The sequence below is a fragment of the Geotrypetes seraphini genome, chromosome 4, assembly GCF_902459505.1.
Source record: "Geotrypetes seraphini chromosome 4, aGeoSer1.1, whole genome shotgun sequence".
Classification (NCBI taxonomy): domain Eukaryota; kingdom Metazoa; phylum Chordata; class Amphibia; order Gymnophiona; family Dermophiidae; genus Geotrypetes; species Geotrypetes seraphini.
Window position 1 is genome coordinate 179041977 of NC_047087.1, and position 21244 is coordinate 179063220.

Genomic DNA, 21244 nt, shown 5'->3' on the forward strand with positions numbered 1-21244 from the left:
ACATTTAACTTCAAGAAAGGGAACTATGATGCCATGAGACAAATGGTGAGAAAGAAGCTCAGAAACAGCTCCAAGGAAACTCGGACTGTGGAGCAAGCCTGGTCCCTACTCAAGGACACAGTAAACAAGGCGCAAAACCTATATATACCAAGATTTAGGAAAGGTTCCAAGAAGAATCAGACAAAGGACCCTGCATGGATAACCAGTGAAGTAAAGAAAGTGATAGGAGACAAGAAAAAATCATTTCGGAAGTGGAAAAAGGACAAAACTGAAGGAAACTGGAGAGAGCACAGGAAGCAACAAAAAGAATGTCACCGAGTAGTCAGGAAAGCCAAGAAAGAGTATGAGGAGAGACTAGCCAAGGAAGCAAGAAATTTCAAACCATTTTTCCGATATGTGAAAGGGAAACAGCCAGCGAGGGAGGAGGTGGGGCCCCTGGATGAGGGTGACCGGAAGGGAGTGGTGAAAGAGGAAAAAGAGGTGGCTGGTAGGCTAAACAAGTTCTTCTCGTCGGTCTTTACAATAGAGGACACATCCAGTGTGCCAGAACCGGAAAAAATCTTCAGGGGAGATCAAGAGGGGAAATTATCATGCATGGAGGTAAGCCTCGAAGACGTTCTTAGGCAGGTAGATAGATTAAGAACGGACAAAGCTCCGGGCCCAGACGGGATCCACCCGAGAATACTGAAAGAGCTCAGAGATGAAACAGCAGAGTTACTGCAGCATATTTGCAACCTGTCCTTGAGAACAGGGGTAATCCCGGAGGACTGGAAGATAGCGAATGTTACACCGATCTTCAAAAAAGGATCGAGAGGCGACCCGGGAAACTAAAGACCGGTGAGCTTAACCTCCGTTCCGGGGAAGATGGTCGAATCAATGATCAGGGAAGGTATCAATGAGCATATAGAAAAAAATAATCTGATGAGATCGAGCCAGCATGGTTTCTGTAAAGGCCGATCATGCCAGACAAATCTACTGCATTTCTTTGAGGGGATAAGTAAACAATTGGACCAAGGTGACCCAGTAGACATTATATATCTAGATTTCCAAAAAGCCTTTGACAAGGTGCCCCATGAACGCTTACTGAAGAAACTGTGGAGTCACAGGGTGGAAGGGGACGTGTACAGATGGATCAAGAATTGGCTGGCGGACAGGAAACAGAGGGTAGGAGTAAAGGGACACTACTCTGACTGGATAGGGGTCACAAGTGGTGTTCCGCAAGGGTCAGTGCTGGGACCATTGCTGTTCAATATATTTATTAATGATCTAGAAACGGGGACAAAGTGCGAAGTTATCAAGTTCGCGGATGACACAAAACTCTCCAGCAGGGCCAGAACTGTTGAGGAATGCAAAGAATTGCAAAGCGACCTGAACAAACTGAGTGAGTGGGCAAAGAAATGGCAGATGAACTTCAATGTGGAGAAATGCAAGGTCTTGCTCATAGGGAAGGGGAACTCCATGTACAGCTATACGATGGGAGGGAGGGTACTCGGGAAAGGCAGCCAAGAAAAAGATCTGGGGGTATTGGTAGATAACACAATGAAGCCGGCGGCACAATGTGCAGGGGCCTCAAAAAAAGCGAACAGAATGTTGGGCATTATCAAAAAAGGTATCACTACCAGAACAAAAGAAGTTATCCTGCCACTGTATCGAGCAATGGTGCGCCCACATCTGGAATACTGCGTCCAATACTGGTCGCCATACCTCAAGAAGGACATGGCAATACTCGAAAGGGTCCAGAGGAGGGCAACGAGGATGATAAAGGGTATGGAGAACCTTTCATATGCCGAACGGTTAGACAGGCTGGGGCTCTTTACCCTGGAGAAGCGGAGACTGAGAGGGGACATGATAGAAACTTATAAAATCATGAAAGGCATAGAGAAGGTGGAGAGGGACAGATTCTTTAGACTAGCAGGGACAACTAAAACAAGAGGTCATTCAGAAAAACTGAGAGGAGACAGATTCATAACGAATGCAAGGAGGTTCTTCTTCACTCAGAGGGTGGTGGACACCTGGAACGCGCTTCCCGGAGAGGTAATAAGACAGAGTACAATTCTGGGGTTCAAAAAGGGACTGGATGACTTCCTGGAAGCGAAGGGGATAACAGGGTACAGATAGAGGTTTACCGTACAGGACATTGAGCGAATAGGGTATGGATATTTTAGGTTAGGTAGGGAACACTTTCAGGTCATGGACCTGGGGGGCCGCCGCGGGAGCGAACTTCCGGGCACGATGGACCCCTGGTCTGACCCGGCAGAGGCAACGCTTATGTTCTTATGTTCTTATGTTCCCTCCCTCTTCCCGAGGTCTAACATCTCTCTCCTCTCCTTTCTGCAGTCTGGCATCTCTCTCTCCCCTCCTTCCCTTCCATTCTGTGGTCTGGCATCTCTCTTTCTCTCTCTCCCCTTCCCATTCCAGTGGGCTGACATCTCTCCCTTCTTTGGGTCATCTTTCCTCCCTCCCAGTGTAACATTTCTCCTTCCCTCCTCTCCACCACTATCATGTTCAACAATTCTCTCTCTTTCTTCCTTTCCCCATATACATCATCTCTCTTTCCCTCTCATGCCACACATCTATGTCCAACAATTCTCTGTTCCTTTTCCCTCCCCCATGGCAGCATTTATTTTTCTCCCTTCCCACTACTCTACCTGTGCTGCATCTCTCTTTTCCTCCTTTCATAACCCTCCCCCCTCAGCCAGTGCATTTGTCCTTCCCAACTCTCTCCCAGTACGTGCAGTATCTGTCTTTCCCAACCCCCTGAGCATCTGTCCTCCCTGCCTTCCCAACTCCTTACCCCCTGCACCCAGCCTCTCCCTGCCAGGCTCTGCACCTAGCTCCCCTCCTTCCCTGTCAGGCACTGCGCCCAGCCCTCATCCCTCCCTCCCCTGTCAGGCTCTTCACCCAGCACCCTTCCTTCCTTCCTTTCTTCCCTTTCTCCCCTGTCAGACTCTGCACCTAGCCTCTCTTCCTCCTAGGCTCTGCAGTGCACCCTGCCCTATTCTCCTACCTCCTTCCGGTCAGTGGCAGCTGATTTCTTCTGCCGCTGAGCAGCAACCAGCAGAAGAGTGCTTTGGCGCTGTCTGCTCGGTGCTCAGCGGCTTCATTGACTGGCTCCCACAAATTCTCGCGATTCACGAGAATTCATGAGAGCCAGTTAAAAAAGCCGCTGAACGCCAGCAGGTAGCACCAAAGCGTGATCCTGCTGGTTGCCACTCAGTGGCAGAAGAAATCAGCTGCCACCGACCAGGTTAGCAGCGGGCAGGAGCGCAGAAAGCTCGTTCCTGTCCGCTGCTCCCCTGGACCACCAGGGATCAAATTTTTAGGGAGGTCACGGCCCCTGTGGCCCCCTCCCCTGTTCTGGCACCTATGGCAATCTATGTTACTTATCAGATTGAGGTTCACAATGGCTTGCATTTTTTTTGGAGTAGAAATATAATTCAGGTAATGTAATGTAATGTAATTTATTTCTTATATACCGCTACATCCATTAGGTTCTAAGCGGTTTGAAGAAAATATACATTAAGATTATAAATGAGAAGTAAGAAGGTACTTAAAAATTCCCTTACTGTCCCGAAGGCTCACAATCTAACTAAAGTACCTGGAAATTAATAAAGAAGAGAAAATAAAGATGGTTGAAAAAAGAAAAATTCTATGTGAACTTATAGGATGGAAATTAAACTGACAGTGAAGAACTGTATGAAAAATACATATGGAATGCAGTTAGAGAGGGTAGGTTACAATCTATTTATGGTATTTGTTTAATTGGAAGGTGTTAAGGTGGGTAATTTGGGGGAAGGTTATCTGAAGGTAGGTGAATCTTCTGGAGGTAAAAGAGGAGGGGTTAAGATATTTGGATGAATTTTTTGAAAAGCAGGGTTTTGATTTCTTTTCTGAATGTTTTGAAGTTGTCTGATATTGTCATAAGATTGGAGATGGAATGGTTGATTTTTGCTGCTTGTGTTGCCAGAAGGTTGTCAAACATTTTCTTGCGTTGTGTGCCTTTGAGTGGGGGGAAGGCGAAAGGGTTCGAGGTTCTTCTGTGTCTTGAGGTGGAGATTTGGTTTAAGCGGTTGTTTAGATAGGAGGGGGAAGAGCCGTGTAATGCTTTGAATATCAGGCAGTGGAATTTGAATTGGATTCGTGCTTGTATGGGTAGCCAGTGAGAGTCTAAGAGTACTGTAGTTAACAGAAAAATTATTTACACAATTAGAAAATATTATTTATAAGTATTTTCTTAGGAGTCCTTTTACTAAAGTGTGCTGATTCCTGGGTTTAATGTGTTCTAATACAGGACTTTCCCACACCCTAAACTCAGATGTAACACCACAGATTTTAAAGGCATTTTCCATTTTTTAAATTTATAGTTTAATTTTTATTCAACCCTTTATTTGGCATGGTTGCTCAAAAGCAACATGTGCTTTCTATGGCTCTTATTGGAGATCTGCATTAGAGAATGACACGGGGAGCGATCCCCGCAGCGAACCGCTGCGTGGCTGCGGTTTGGCTGCGGGTTATGGTGACCTCATTAGCAAATCGCCGCAGACGTGGGGACAAATCCTTTCACCGCCCGCAAAAACGGTGAATAGATTTGTCCCCGCAGGCCAATGTCCCCCCTTCTAGGAACCGCTATTTACCTGTGTTTCACCTGCATGTTGCCGCATTGACTCCGCCCCCCAATATACTGGCTCCTCATTTGTCAGATCAACCCTTCCTGCCAATAGAACCCGCCCCCCCCCCGACGATCGCCGGCAGGAAGGTGCTCAGCCCTTCATGCCGACAGAACCAGCCCTCCCCAATGATCGCGGCAGGAGGGTACCCATCCCCTCCTGCCTACCCCAACCCCCCCCCAACGGCCCTCCCGACGATCGCAGCAGGAGGATATCCAACCCCTCCTGCCAGCTCCCCAACAGCCCCCCTATGATCACTGGTAGGAGGGTGCCCAACCCCTCCTGCCGGCCCCCCCAACGGCCCCCTATATCGCCAATAGGAGGGTGCCCAACCCCTCCTGCCGGACCCTCCCCCAACAAACCCCGCCATCCCGAAACACCACCCTTAGTCTTACTTTCCAAGTTGGACCGGACAGCTCCTCGCTCGTCTGGCCAGCAGGCCTGCCTCCGTCCAAATGATGCGGGCCCGCCCCTCCCCTCCCCTGCCTAACCCACAGGATCCTAGGGCCTGATTGGCCCAAGCACCTAAGGCCCCTCCTATAGCGGGAGTGGCTTTAGGTGCCTAGACCAATCAGGCCCTAGGATCCTGTGGGTTGGGCAGGGTAGGGGCGGGCCCGCCTCATTTGGACGGAGGCAAGCCTGCTGGCCATACGTGTGAGGAGCCGTCCGGTCCAACTTGGAAAGTAAGACTAAGGGGGTTCCGGGGTGGGAGGGTTCGTTGGGGGGGGGTCCAGCAAGAGGGGTTGGGTACCCTCCTGCCGGCGATCTTAGGGGAGGCCATTGGGAGGACCGGCAGGAGGGGTTGGGTACCCTTCTGCTGCGATTGTCGGGAGGGCCGTTGGGGGGGGTCTACAGGAGGGGTTGGGTGCCCTCCTGCCGTGATCGCTGGGGGGAGGGGAGACTTGCAGCCGTAGCCGCGGTCACTATGCTAATCACGATTAGCATAGTGACCGCGATTAGGTACACGATTTGGTACACGATTAGGTACACGATTTGCCGCGATTAGGTACAGCGGCCGCGTCTACTTACCATGTAGGCTAACATTGTAAGCATTAAAAGTACATGTCGTGTTTGTTTTTGTATAGTTATTAACTAATATTTAACTAAGTTTTAAAGTTTTAAAGAATGTTTCCTTTATACGTAAATAAAGAAAAGTATTTAAAATCGTACCCGTTTGAGGCTTTTATATATGCAGCGGTGACGGTGACGGGGCGGTGAATGGGGTTGCAGTGGCGGTGACGGGGCGGTGAAGGGAATGGCGGTGACGGGGCGGTGCAGAGGATGGTGAGACGGGGACGGGGCGGTGACGGGGACCAATTTTTTCACCGTGTCATTCTCTAATCTGCATCTCCAATTGCCTGTTACTTGGCACTGTTGCTTTCATTCAACATCAAGTTACATAAAGCAGCCATTTCACCATCTGCCAATTAAAGGGTTAATATACCACACTTTCTTACACAATAACAGAGCGGTTAGCAAATTAAAATTATAATAAAATATTAAAAGAGGACCTACCAAAAAATTAGAAAGGAAAGATAAAACAAAACAAACAAAAAAATAAACCACAACAAACCAGATTGCATCACTAGTACACCCTCACGGAACGTGAACCATCCAGGTCATGTGCTAATGTTCACATTAGTATGCAGTATTTGTAAGAAGTTAACACTTAGGAGGCAGTAAGTGCTTCCATGTTTACTCTGCATTAGCTAGTTAGCTCATGCTAATGCAAACATGCTAGCTGGTTAACTTCCATGTCCATGACACAGCTTCACCAACAAATAATTTCAATAAATCTCTAATGCACCAGTTAGCATGCAAAAACAAAACAATGCTTTAATGGTTTAATGCATTGTGCGATTTTCCAGTGCTAAGCATACATTGGGGTTTAAAGCCCTTTAGTAAAAGAACTCCTTAGTTCTTTAGTAGAGTAAGAAAATGCAGCCTGCTCTTTCTTTCCCATTTAAGCAACGTATGGTATATCACAATACAATACAATCTTTTTCTTTGTATATTGCCAACATCTCCATGAAGTTCACAATTTACATAAGTAATTTTCTGATTTTCTGCACTCTCTTTTTAAGGCTAATAATTATTTTGAGAACCACTTAACACTATTGTATTGATTTCCATTGTTCCATAAAGATTATAGGAGTTACATTATGATCATAATTTAAATGTTTCCAAAATAACATTGGATCTATTTTTTTTTTATTATTTGAATTCCTGGATTTCTTTTTTGTTAATCTTGGGGGTATGCTTGCATTTTTTCCAATACACAGTAAAGTCTAATATAAAGTAATCAGACCAAAGATTTGTATCCCTTTAACATAGAGGGAAATAAATTCCTGTTTCTCAGATGCAAGGGTGAAGGGCTCCTCTGATACTTACCCCCTCTTCTACTGAACCGCGCTAGTGGTTTTAGCGTGGGGAGCTGCGCTGAATGGCCCGCACTGCTCCCGACGCTCATAGAGTTCTTATGAGCGTTGGGAGTGGCGCGGGTCATTCAGCGCAGCTCCCGGCGCTATAACCGCTAACGCGGTTTAGTAGAAGAGGTCCTTAGTTTTTGTAAAGGACCACCATGCCAATAGATGAAGACCCTTCAGGGTCTGTTCGACTCCATCATGGCTTCTATTGCTTCATAAAATACTTCTTAGCAGACTAGATAGTCTTCAGGAAAGTATCCTGTATACATATTAATGTACATCAGTAAATCTATCTTTTAGTGTTTTAGCTCCCTGAGGGTAGGAAAATGCCTAGTAGTTGGATGTAATGCTGAAGAATCTCCTGTTGTTGCAGATTAATAAAGAGGAATTGAGGAAAAATGTGGGGGGAAATGTAAACAGCATAACTAAAGCATTAGAGAGACCCTTAAAGTAGCCGTCTGGAGGATAATAAATTCTTGAAAAAGGGAGCCTAGTCATGGTAAATAGCTTTGAAAAAATAGACTCCACCCTCCCCCTTTTATGAAGCTGTGCTACAGGTTTTTAGTTGGGCCGGTGAGGTAAGTGTTCTGACACTCATAGGAATTCTATGAGCACTGGAGCATTTACCGCCCTGGCTCGCACTAAGAACCTCTAGTGCAGCTTGATAAAAGGGGCCCAGATTTTGAAAGGGAATAGACATAGTTGTAAAAAAAAAAAAAAAGGACCTCTGAGCTAAGAACATAAGAATTGCTGCTGCTGGGTCAGACCAGTGGTCCATCGTGCCCAGCACTCCGCTCCCACGGCGGCCCTTAGGTCAAAGCTGCCTAACTGAGACCAGTCCTACCTGTGTACGTTCCGGTTCAGCAGGAACTTGTCTAACTTTGTCTTGAATCCCTGGAGGGTGTTTTCCCCTATAACAGCCTCTGGAAGAGCGTTCCAGTTTTCTACCACTCTCTGGGTGAAGAAAAACTGCCTTACGTTTGTACAGAATCTGTCCCCTTTTAACTTTAGAGAGTGCCCTCTCGTTCTCTCTACCTTGGAGAGGGTGAACAACCTGTCTTATCTACTAAGTCTGTTCCCTTCATTATCTTGAATGTTTCGATCATGTCCCCTCTCAGTCTCCTCTTTTCAAGGGAGTAGAGGTCCAATTTCAGAGGGTTCAGAAAAAGAACTTTATTTTTTTTAACGTTCTTTATTCATTTTCAAATTGAACAGCAAGTGCACAAAAGAATATTCTATACAAGTTATTTCACAATAGCACATTAATCTCTACCACATAATATTCTAGTGATATAATAACCCCCCCAACCACCCACCCTATATCACATTTTCAGTAAGAATAAACACACATATTATATAGCATATTTTAACATATTATGTATAAATTATTCCCAACTCCCTCCCCCCCCTTTAGTGTGCTAACAAGAAAAAGAAAAGGAAAAGAGAAGAATCAATGACTATTCATCACAATATTTTGCCAATGGCCCCCTTATTTTTATAAAGTTAGTATATGTCCCTCTTTGTACTGCTATTGCTCATTCCATTTTAAATATATGGCATAATGAATTCCACCAAAATGTATAACTAAGGTTTCTGTGATTTTTCCAATTATTGGTTATATGTTGGATGGCAACCCCTGTCATAATTAATAAAAGCTTGTTGTTATATGATGATATTTGACTCTTTTTCCTCATCATCATGCCAAATAACACTGTATCGTAAGAAAGTGCAACATGATTTTAAGAACTTTAAAAAATATTAGAAAATAAAGTGCTGCTGAATGGGAATGAGGCTCTGCAGGCTGGGGAGGAAAGGAGTTAAAGTTTAATTCCAGTTCATCTCAGAGAGTGTCTCTTTTTTTTCAGAGGAGGAGGGGAGTTGCTGAAATTCTTGTTATTAAAGCCCTTGGAATGAATGAGCCACTGACTTATCTCTATTCTTTTTAATAGTACATGGCCTTTTTTGAGTTCAATAATCGACTGGAAGCGATTCTCAGTAAAGCTTACATTTACAGGTGAGTTTAGTCATCAGACAACCTCTGCAGAGCCAATAAACTTGTTTCTTATTTGTATGTGCATCTGGCCTGGCAAATGCCAGAAAGGCCATTCCAACTAGAGGCCGAATGGATTGGTCAAATTGGTTTAAAGTTGCTTACAGCCTGGATCAGAACTAGTGTGCTGTAAATGTCAGGGCTGATTCTTAATCCCAGTCTGTCATTGTTTCTACTCCAGTATAAAGAGGTAACTTTCGCTAAATCACACAAGAACAAGCCACATAATTTTATACCCCCATCATTCCCTTCTTGAATTTTCAGAGAGATGCTACTAAGGTCATTTAAAAAATGTACTGTTCATTCAAATATTAGGAACCTATGAAGGCCACTAATGAGTGCAAATCCTTATGTAGGGATACCAGATCAACAATGTAGCCTTTAACCAGATTGGCACCAAATAGCAGGGATCCAGCCTTCATTTCTTTTAGCCTTATGAAGGAATGTATGAGATGTAAAGAAGTCACATGTTCTCTTTTGACAAGTTTTGCTCTTGGCTCTATGGATACAATTGTGAAAATGTAGGCCAAGACTGTTTATTGCAGCACTCTTGATTGTATGTATTGAGTACAACCTACAGTTAAGATACATACTGTTATGTACTAAAGTTTACATGCTCACATATTTTGCACCAACAGTATCCTTAGCTGGATGAAACTATGCACATATATTTCAACTTCAATACACGTAGAACAACCTAAATATACCCCCAGGAATGGCTTTATTTCGCTTGGATACAAGTTGTGTGTATAGTGCAGTGGTTAAAGCTACAGCCTCAGCTCCCTGAAGTTGAGGTTGTGGATTCAAACCCATGCTGCTCCTTGTGACCCTGGGCAAGTCACTTAATCCCCTCATTGCCCCAGGTACATTAGATAGATGCATTGAAAGCAGTGCATGCATTGGGGAAATCCTGAAAATCCGACTGGATTGCGGCCCTCAAGGAGAGACATTGAGATCCCTGAGATAGATTGTGAGCCCACTGGGATAAACAGAGAAAAATGCTTGAGTGCCTGATAAATTCATGTAAACTGTTCTGAGCTCCCCTGGGAAAACAGTATAGAAAATTGAATACGTAAACATATGTTTTCTACCTAAAGGCCATTTTACAAAAACTTAACATGCGATAACAGAATTAGAGCATGCTAAATACTAAGAAGCCCATAGGTATAAAATGGGCTTCTTAGCATATAGCACTATAATTCCATGATTAGTACATACTAAGCTTTATTTAAAAGGCCCCTAAGCAAGGATAAATTTGTCATTATGGGAATAATTCTATAACATAGGTGCTAAAATGTATGTGCCCATTATGTGCATAAATGTTTAGAATAATAGCATTTTCACGTACATGTGTACACACATACAGCACATGCGTCAATGCCAAAATTCTGCCTAAGTGCTATTCTGTAGATACCCACTTCACTTATATAGGGCATATTTGCAAGAGGGTGTACACATAGGCAGACAATGGGTAGGGCTGAAACAACTTACTGTTGCTGTAAATTATTTAGGCATCTGGAGCACCTAAGAGTTAGCACTTATATCAGCTCTATGGCCGTTGTAACTGTTTGCACCTAAAGGTTGAGCACATATATACTGAGTTAAGCTATTGTTCTATAAAGGAAGATAAGCACCTACTTTCCTTCATAGAACAGATTCCTACCATTTGCCCTTCAGATGCTTAAATTGTAGGCACCCTGTTATTGAATTGCCCTTCAAAAGAGCATTCCCATAAAGGGGTGCCTATGTTTAGGTGCAAAGAAGGCACCTGTTTGGAGCCTATTCCATAAAGGAAAGTAGGCACCTATTTTCCTTTATAGAATACTAGCATAGCAGCACCATGCATATAATTTAGGCTTGACCACTTACACCAGCCATAAAGCTGTTGTAAATGCTCAAATCTAGATTGCTAATAAACTCATCCATCTCTGCCCATGTGTATACCCATCGGCAAACCACGTGCCTTAACATTTAGATGCCATGTTGTACAATAGCATACAGTATACTGCAGCCATTCCCATCCTGCCTAAATCTAGCATTTACAAAGAGCCATTTCCCCCATGTTATCAGGGAGGTCTTTGTGGGGATGTCTGTTTTCTCATTCTGTCACAGTTTTTTTTGTAAATACTGTTGTCTTTGCTTTCTCAGGGTGATCAGGACCACTATGTATCTGCTGTATTGCCTTCATGTGAATGCGTGTCTGTATTATTGGGCATCTAAGTTCGAGGGCCTGGCATCCACACCTTGGGTCTATGATGGAGAAGGAAACAGGTAGACTGCACTGGTCAAGTGTCATTAGATGCTGAGACATTGTATTTCATCAGAGCAGTTGAGAACATCATTAAATTCAGCAGGCTGAATACTGAGCTCACATCTAAGTCTCTTTGGGAATAAAAGCACAGAAGTCTCATATTTTTTAAGTCACCTCCCTACCCTCCAGATCCAATTAGTTTAATGTACTTTTTCTGACTCTGTGTTTCTTCCTTTTTCTTACAATGCTAGGGTCCTGGCATCAAAATCCTTTATTTCAATTATGTGGGGATTTTACCCTTCTTTTTATAAGATCCTTCCACTGTTCCTAGTCTGGTTGACAAGTACTTAGGCTCCTTCTGGAACCCTGTATAAGGGTTCTAAATCCTACCAGAAAGTGTCACACTTATTGCTGACCATAATACCCACCATGCCTTCAATCCCTCCACAGCATCTCTAGGCCTGGCTCAAAGAAGATCCAGGAATTAAACTGGGAAGTCTCTAGGCCCCCTCTTATCAAGCTGCATTAGGGTTTTTATTGCCGGCTGCTGCAATAAAAACTCCGACACTAATAGAATTCCTAAGACCATCATAGCTTTACCACAGTGGCCGGTGATAAAAAAACAAACCCAAAACCCTAACGCAGCTTGATAAAAGGGAGCCTTAGTGAGAGCACACAGTGCTTGGGTCATTTTCTCTTAATACATTTCATTGGAAAATCAGGAATTAATTTTCTTCTACAGCCACTGTAGAAAGAATATCAATAATTAATTTTTTTAATTTAATGAAAAAGTTTTATTTCTTCACCCCAGGGGAGTCCCCTTTCTTTGGGTGGTTTACAATATCTTCAGTTTGAGTTTACTGAAAAGTTTGTTTTACTGCCTTTCACAAAGCAGTTTACAATCCAATAAAACAAGATTAGAGCAGGCAGTGTACCCAGGATTAAAACAGTGGCACAATAAAGACCAACAAACAGCATGCAAATGCTTCTGACAGGTAGAGGCTAATAGACTAGCAAGAAAAGCAGAAGCCAGGGTCTTTTATTCCTTAATAGAGCACAAGAGAAGAAGAAACAGGAAGTGGAAACAAAAGGAGAATATTACTGCACTGCCATTACATCTTTACAAAAATCATCATATGACATAAATTCAGATATTACATGGCAAATGTATATTAAATAAAGATGGAATATGAAATATGACTTGCAAACAGCACTGTTACAGCACACATTATTCATATGGATTTAGGTTGTATCTTTTGGGTACAGTTGGTATTTCTCTATCCCTGGAGGTCTTACAGCTTAAGTTTGTGCTTGAAATAATGAAGAGTTAAGGGATGCCCAAGATCACAGGGAGCTGCAATGGGATTTGAGCTGGGCTTCCCTGATTGGCAGACCAGACATCCATTCCCTAGGCTTTTCCCCCAATTGGCTCATCCAATCTGCTCAGTTGTTGGAGACTTTGTAATCCTTTTAGTAAAGAGGCAGAGTGTAGAAAAGTATCTAATTTAGAATAAGGACATCCGTTTCTAATGTGTTCTAGAATTAGATTTGCCAACATACAGACTGTTTTAAAATGGACAAGAGAAATGGACATCCAAGTGCTGGTTACGATCAGCATGAACATCCATTTTACAAACTGAAATGGCCAATCTGTTAACAGGGCAAAACAAGGAACATGGTCTTCTTTGTAGCAGCATAGGAACATTCATATTATAAATTGACCATTTTGACATCCATATGGAGAAATAGCCTAATAGTTGGAGCAGCTGGCTGAGAACTAGGGCAGAGAACCAAAGGATGCCAGTTTAAATCTTTGCAATGTTCCTTCTTTTTTTTTATGCTGAGGTCTTCAGGGACAAAATAACTACCTGCTATGATCTCCTGTACTCACTCCAGGGGAGAACTACTCAATCAGAGCACCTTTCTGTAACCTGGATGTGCCAAATGCCAGGTGTAAATATAGATGTTCATCTTTTTGGACATGGACATCCCTTACCCTTCTGAAATTAGAGTTGGATGTCCATAATTGGCCCTTCCTTAGTACCACCCAAAACCCACCCAGACCACTGTAAGGATGTACAGTACTACAATTTTAGATGTCCATATCATTGTGTTACACCACTATTCACCTTTGTCCACTGAGAAAATTGATCATTTAACCTCATACTGTTTTTTTTATTCTTCATTCAGATATACTATATCAGGCTTGTCCAACCTTTTTCTATCAGAGGCCACATTTTATATTTGTAACGTTTGGAGGGCCAAAGCAAGCACTGTTGTATTTTGCCATATACTTCATCAAATAGTGGCAAAATACAAGTGTATCGTCCCCTCCCAGCCAGTCTCTCTCTTATCTACTTGTAGCTTTCATCCATTCTACTTGTTCTCTCTCATGTACCTAGTGGGGTACCTGGGCTTTTCCCAGCCTCTTTCCCCCTCATCTTGCTTCAGTTGCAGAACAACCAGTGGGCTTCCTGCTTCCCCAATGTAACTTGGCTTTCTGCAAGTCTGAGCTGCATGGTGCCAGAAGTTCAGGTTGGTCTCATGATTTCAAGTTTCACAAGACTTGAAACCATGAGACCAATCTAAACTTATGGCACTGCTTGGCTCAAACTTACAGAGAGCTGAGCAATGGTGGAGAAGCAGGAATCTTGCCATAGGTGCCAGCTATGTGGGTGCTAGAGCACTCCCAATATTCTTTCCAAGACATCAGAGCCTTGCCCAGACAACAGAGCTGAAATCTTCCCAATGTAGAGCTGCAGGGGAAAGCAGGAAGAAAGGCAGTTTCTCTGTAGCTACAATTTCTACCAACCCCTGCAGCCCATTGGTCAGACAATCTTTAGATAGCCAATAAGCTGCATAGGAAGCAATACCATAAGCTTAGGAGACACCATTGGTCAGACATTCCTTAGGCAGCCAATAGGCTGCAGGGAAAAGCACAACGGAAGGTTGATGTTTCCTAAGTTACTGGTCCTGCCTTCCTCTGCAGCCTATTGACTGGCTAAGGCAGTGTTTCTCAACACGCGGTACGCATACCCTTGGGGGTACACGGGCTACCTGTTGGGGGTACGCGGCCTGGCTACCGGCGGGGTTCACTCCCTGCCTCCCGCTGGGGATCCCTGCCTGCCCCCCCTTAAGCCGCCACCGCTGGGGATCCCTCCCTGCCTCCCTGTCTGCCCGCTCACTGCACCACCCCCCACCCCTGAAGCTGACCCTGCCACCTCGCTGGAACCGACATGCTCCATCGCCCCCCCCCCAGCAGCAACTCCGCACAGGGATGGGCAGGGCGTGTGCAGCGACTCACATGCTGCTCGCAGCCTTGCCCCCAACGTCAATTCTGATGTCTGAGAGAAGATTCCTGGCTCCAACATCATTGTGGAGGTTTTTCAAACCCGAACAAAGTGCCGGGTTTTGAAAAGCCGTCCAGACCCCCGGACATATCCTCAAAAGGAGGACATGTCTGGTGAAATCTGGACAACTGGTAACCCTACCTGAATGGAGAGAGAGTGAGAGAGTTTGATGCTGACAAATGCGAGGGGGAAGAGAGAGTAACAGAACCATTGCTTTTGATTTGTTCACATTACCTGCCATGATCTTGACATTTAGATACAGGTAGCCAGATGTATTTTGATTTGTTTGCTGGATAAGGAGAGATTTGTTGTGAGCCTTGAGTTCAGCACCCCCCAATCATTTTCAAATGTTAGGCGCCAAGAATCTTGCTATAAGAACAACATGAATTACCAAACTTCCGAGGACCAGAATAAAGTACACGGAGGGCTGGGTTCTGGCCCCAGGGCCGTAGGTTGGTCAAGCCTGTAATATATCAACCAATCAATGCAGGTAAAAGTATGTGCATAGTGAAACTATTTGCAGGGTGGGCAAGTTTCAAATGGATCATTTCTATAGCTAAAGTACTGCTTGATCCACAGGAATAGCTCTGGAAATCACTCTACCTGTATAATCCTGCTGTAGTGCCTTGTTTCTTGTGTCTATAGCAGATACATGAAAGGATTTAGTGGGAGATATTAGTGAATCGCAAGCTAGACATAACAAAAGTCTGCCTTTTTGCTTCTTTTCCTGCAGTTATATTCGCTGCTATTACTGGGCTGTGAAAACCCTGATCACCATTGGTGGTTTGCCTAAACCAGAGACTCTGTTTGAGATCTGTTTCCAGCTCCTGAACTATTTTATGGGAGTCTTTGCCTTTTCTGTCATGATTGGTCAGGTAAGTAACAGGAAATAAATGCCTTTGCATGGCAAATATATTAACGAGCTGCTCACAATGGAGCTTTGGATTTCAGAGGTACTGTAACTAAGGTTCCTATCACTGAATGAAATCTCTGCCCATAGTTTCAATCCCACTAACTTTGCCACCTTTTTTCCACAGTTAAGAGTGTGTATAAAACTTTTTCAAAAGTACTCTCATGGCAGAATTAGAGCATCTATTAACAAAATAAAACATATGCCTATTTTATGAAGACAGAAAAAGATCCCCCTATTCAAAGAATTTATGCTGATAAACTGGCCTCTGTTGGGTTGATATTCAAAGGGCTCATTTTCAAAACACAGAGACATTTTAAAAAATGGCATAAAGTGCCATTTGCAGTAGATGTTTGGATTGCCATTTTCAAAATATACTTTCTAGGCGTTTTTCTAGGCTGTTTGTCCCCAGTGCATCTAAATCTCAAGGGGATGTGTTTAGGCTTAGGACTTGGATGCTTGCAGAGAGAATCAAACAATTCACAAAACATCCAGGGTGCCATATAGATGGTTGGATAAAGACATAGAAACATAGAAAGATGACGGCAGAAAAGGGCCACAGCCCATCAAGTCTGCCCACTCCATTGACCCACCCCATTAAGTTGAATGCTAATGACCTAGTTCCTTAACTCGACCTTCGTAGGGATCCCACGTGGATGTCCCATTTATTCTTAAAGTCGAGCACGCTGGTGGCCTTGATCACCTGCACCGGAAGTCTGTTCCAGTGATCTACCACCCTTTCTGTGAAAAAATACTTCCTGGTGTCACTACTAAATTTCCCTCCTCTGAGTTTGAGCGGGTGCCCCCTTGTGACCGAGGGTCCCTTGGGAAAGAATATATCGTTTTCCACCTCGACACGACCTGTGACGTACTTAAATGTCTCAATCATGTCACCCCTTTCCCTGCGCTCCTCTAGGGTATAGAGCTGCAGTTTGCTCAGTCTTTCTTCGTATGAGAGACCCTTGAGCCCCGCGACCATCCTAGTGGCCATCCGCTGGACCGACTCAGCTCGAAGCACATCTTTCTGGTAATGTGGCCTCCAGAATTGCACACAGTATTCCAGATGGGGTCTCACCATGGTTCTGTAGAGTGGCATTATGACTTCAGGTTTATGGCTGACGAAGCTTCTATTGATACATCCCATCATTTGCCTTGCCTTTGATGAGGCCTTCTCTACTTCAAGTAGAGAAGGCCTCATCAAAGGCAAGACCTGTTTTAGAAATGAATACGTGCCTTAAAGGTGCCCAAACTGACCATATGGCCACTGGAGACATGAAGGCATGACCCCTCCACAGTTCTCCAGGTGTCACTGACCCCCTACAACCCCAAATATGTGAACGAAACAGTACACATCTGTCTCTATGACAGCAGCAGAAGTAATGGGCAGTCCTATTAGAGCAGCAAGCTGGTGTCTGGAGTACCTGGTAGTCAGTGCAGTGGACTGCAGAGAAGGAGACCCAGGCCCATATCCCACTCCAACCACTACACTTGCAGTGGAAAGTGTGAACCCACCAAAACCCTACTGTACTGACATGTAGATGATACCTGCAGGCATAAGGGCTATAGGGGTGGTAGACATCTGAGGACAGTTGGTTTTGGTTGAGTTTTGGAGGGTTCCCCATACAATGTAAGGGGGTTATGGTGGGATGTGTACCCAAGACCTTTTATGTGAAGTTCACTGCAGTGCTCCCTTGGGTGCCCCACCACTCTGCTGGGATGTCTGTGTGGCCAGTGTACTAAAAATACTGGTCCCTCCTACGTCCAAATGACTTGTTTTGCGTTTTTCATTTGGACGTTTTGGTTTTTGAAAATGGCCAAAAAAGATAGATACGCTAAAGGCGAACACGTCTAGAAATGTCCATTTTCGAAAAAGATAGATGTTTTACAGTTTCGAAAATGGACATTTTTCCTACCTGATTTTTAGATGTACTTCACAAACATCCAAGGTCGGACTTAGACGTCATATCGAAAATGGACCTCCACGTCACTTAAGTGGCCAGGAGAGGCATCTGGCTGCTTAAATCACCTGTGCGGAGATATCTGCTGATATTCAGTGGCACTTAACCACTGTTAAGTGGCTGTTAAATATCATCACTGATTGCTAAACTGAAAGCCAGTTATTTTGTGGGTGGTCCAGGGGAGGAGTCAACACTTAGGTATGAAAAGGATTTAGGTCCCAATTCCTGCCCCATACTTTCTCTGTCTCTGTCATTTGGAAGTCAGGTACCTGGGGACACATCTTAAAGACCAGAAATCGTCTTCCAAAACATGTCCAAATTTTATTATGAGTTTCACATCTTTTATATGAATCAGGTTTGTCAGCATGTGACGGCATGTGACGTAAACACAAACCATATATGGACACAGGTCACATGAAACTTTAAACACATCAGCATTTTTCCTATCTGGAGATTGAAGTCCACAGAGGGTCAGAAAAAGCCTTAACCAGCAGAGCCCCTAATCTAAATCTGTCTGTAAATACGGCTTAACAAAACAATTGAATTCACTTTACAGCATCTCTGTTTAAACATTCATGTCCTTGTATTCTCTTCAAGGAAGGAAAGACAAACAGGGCCTGCCTTTACATCTTTAAACAACAAATGCCTAAGGAAAATTACTAAAGTTCTGATACGTGTCCCTTCAAGGTAGTTAAGTGCCCATATTCAGTGCTTAACTGCCTAAGGAGGTCTTTTACTAAAGGTTAGCGCAAGTTATCTGCCACACATCCCCTTTTATTCCTATAGGCCCTGCTGCAGATAACTTATACTAATCTTTATAAAAGACCCCCTAAGTAAGCATCCAAATCAGACTGCATGAAATACAATCCAACTTTTATGTGCTATTGCTTAGGCAGTTAAATGCTAAATATTGCACATAACTACATAAGACAGGGGTGTCCAATGTCGGTCCTCGAGGGCCGCAATCCAGTCAGGTTTTCAGGATTTCCCCAATGAATATGCATGAGATCTATTTGCATGCACTGCTTTCATTGTATGCTAATAGATCTCATACATATTCATTGGGGAAATCCTGAAAACCCGACTGGATTGCGGCCCTCGAGGACCGACATTGGACACCCCTGACATAAGAGATAGCCAGCTGCATAAACCTGATATGCAATGCCAGTGCCTTGACATGGCTCGGCATTGAATATCTGGGGTCTTTTGGCACATAAATATAAGCACTATTTTTTATGCAAGGATCGCTGTGTGTTTCTAGAATTCAGCTGTAGTTGTTCTGCTTTGAAGAAATTTCCCCAGTGTAGCCTTTCATTTAGGAATACTAGCTAAATGGCTTGGGCCCTAAAAGGAAATCCTTAAGAGGATCCATTTTAGGTTTTGCATGTGTCCATTGTCCTTTGTTGCGTCTCCCTGTTTAAGAGCCATATATCCAGGAGAGAAGGGCTGTACAATTTAAGCTATTTTCCCCAATAGTTAATCCAGCCCTGGATTTAGAATTACCTATCAGCATATACTTTTTCTATGTCCCATTGCAGATGAGAGATGTGGTAGGTGCTGCCACTGCCGGACAGACATATTATCGGAGCTGTATGGACAGCACTGTTAGATATATGAACTCCTACAGGATCCCCAAATCTGTACAGAAACGAGTCAAAATGTGGTATGAGTACACATGGCATTCCCAAGGCATGCTGGGTAAGAAACAGTGTTCTGTTAATAGTGGGATCAATATTCAATGTGGATTAAGTGAACCAAGGGGTTCTTGCCTGCTTAAACCATACTGTGTGGGCTAGCCGCAAAACCTTATGTGGTTAACAAGTTACATAAAACTGAACAATTATAGTAAAACTAGTCATTAAGCCCGTTACATAAACGGGTGCTAGAATATATGTATGTCTGTCTTTCTGTCTCTCTCCCTCCCACTGTCTCTCTCTCTCTCTCTCTCTGGCCCCCTTTCTCTGTCTTTCTGTCCCTCTCCCTGTGTCTTTCCTCCAGGTATTTCCCTTCCTCTCCAAATCCCTGTGCAGCAGTATCAGCATTTTCCCCCACCCCTCTTCCCTACTCTTAGCACGATGTGGCCTGCTCCTTTTGGCCCCCCCCCCTTCCCTTATCGTGTTTCCCGCAGGCAGGCCCAGCTTCTCCTTGCACGTACCGGTTATTTTTTCTGTTTCCCTCCCTCGCGTGGCTGCCTGCCTGGTTCCACTGAGCGGCTCGCAGCTGGAGTCTCTTTCGGCGCTTCCCTGCCCGATCCGCGGTCTGGCCTGCTCTGGGCAAATGTCGCAGGGCTCCTCTCGATCCACGATCTTCTCCGACGCTGGTGCGGCTCATGAGAGGAGCCGACACCGCGATCTGGAGAGCAGGGAGTCCAATGCTGGCGGCTGGGAAGCAGTAAGGCTGGGGACTCGCGCATGCGCACTCCTGCGGCCACGGACCTACATCTCACAGATCAGAGATCACGGAAGCACGCAGTTAAGTGCGCATGCGTGGCTAGGGGTTTTATATATATAGATACAAAATCATTCTTACAGGAATTTTACAAACAAATAAGATTTCAATAATTTCCTAAAATGTGAATAAGAAGTGGAGCTTGCCAATAATTGTTGGAAATCATGGTCTCAGCTGGAAGCTTGGAATCATTGTTGATGGTATCTCTTCTATAAACAACCTTTTACAGTTGAAAAAACAAATAATGCAGAAGTACGTAACAGACATCTTTGACTAGCAAATATAAAATGATTCACAAGACAGATTGGTGCAAGACCATGAGAGACTTTGTAGCATAAGCATCCAATTTGAAAAAAATACTCCTCAAGAAGCCAGTGTAACCTTCAACAGTAAGGTGTCACAAGGTCTGTCTTTTTCAAGTTAAAAATTAAGCAAACTTCAGTATTTTGTATTATGCATAATCTATAAAGGTTTTTTGATAGCCTGCAAGATGGACTATATTACAATAATCTAGAATACTCAAAACTAACAATTGCAGCAGTAGTCTAAATGGTATAGTGTCGAAATAGGATTGAATTACTGAGTTTACAGTGCATAAAATTTTTTTTTCCGAAGCATCGGTCTGAGCTCTTATCCAAATATATCCCTAGAATTTTAATGGTTGGATTAATTGGATAACTGTGTAATTTGTGTGTAACCAGGTAATGCTGCTGAATATTGACTGTGACTCTTGCAGCACAGTTAGTGCCAGGGCAGTCTGGGGGCATAGATTGGGAGTTGCTGGTCGTTAAGCAGGCACCAACCATATTCGATAGCAGTGGCCATATAGCATGTGAAAACAATTTTTGAGACATTTAGGGACCTGGAACTTTTGCATTTGAATCCTGATGTAGAGAACAAAACATGGTCCATGTCGGGAAAATGCTATTCTTAAATCTGTGTTCACAAATGCTGGTGGTTCCTCTAAATAATTTGAAAAATGCAGAAATATGGAAAATATGTTTATGACAGATGTCCAGGCTTTGATGAGAACCAAATGTTTTTGTCTCACAGTACCTTGTAGTGTCCTTCACAGACTGATAAGAGGGAGCCAAAGATGTATTTTTAACTAGCTGGGAATATTCTCCCTAAAGCAGAAATGTGTAGTAAATATGCTTTTGTAGCAGTCTCTTAGCCAGTGAACA

The 21244-nt window shown here is 43.9% G+C and overlaps 1 protein-coding gene across 2 annotated transcripts in view; it reads left to right on the forward strand.

The window, feature by feature from the left end:
* Positions 1 to 21244, forward strand: part of LOC117360085 (cyclic nucleotide-gated cation channel beta-1-like) — a 125808-nt gene that overhangs the window by 68755 nt on the left and 35809 nt on the right. For both annotated transcript variants that reach the window (XM_033943729.1, XM_033943730.1), the window contains 4 exons: positions 9043 to 9107; positions 11292 to 11414; positions 15478 to 15619; positions 19151 to 19310. In XM_033943729.1, the coding sequence (XP_033799620.1) occupies positions 9043 to 9107; positions 11292 to 11414; positions 15478 to 15619; positions 19151 to 19310 (490 nt within the window). The remainder of the gene's footprint in view (positions 1 to 9042; positions 9108 to 11291; positions 11415 to 15477; positions 15620 to 19150; positions 19311 to 21244) is intronic.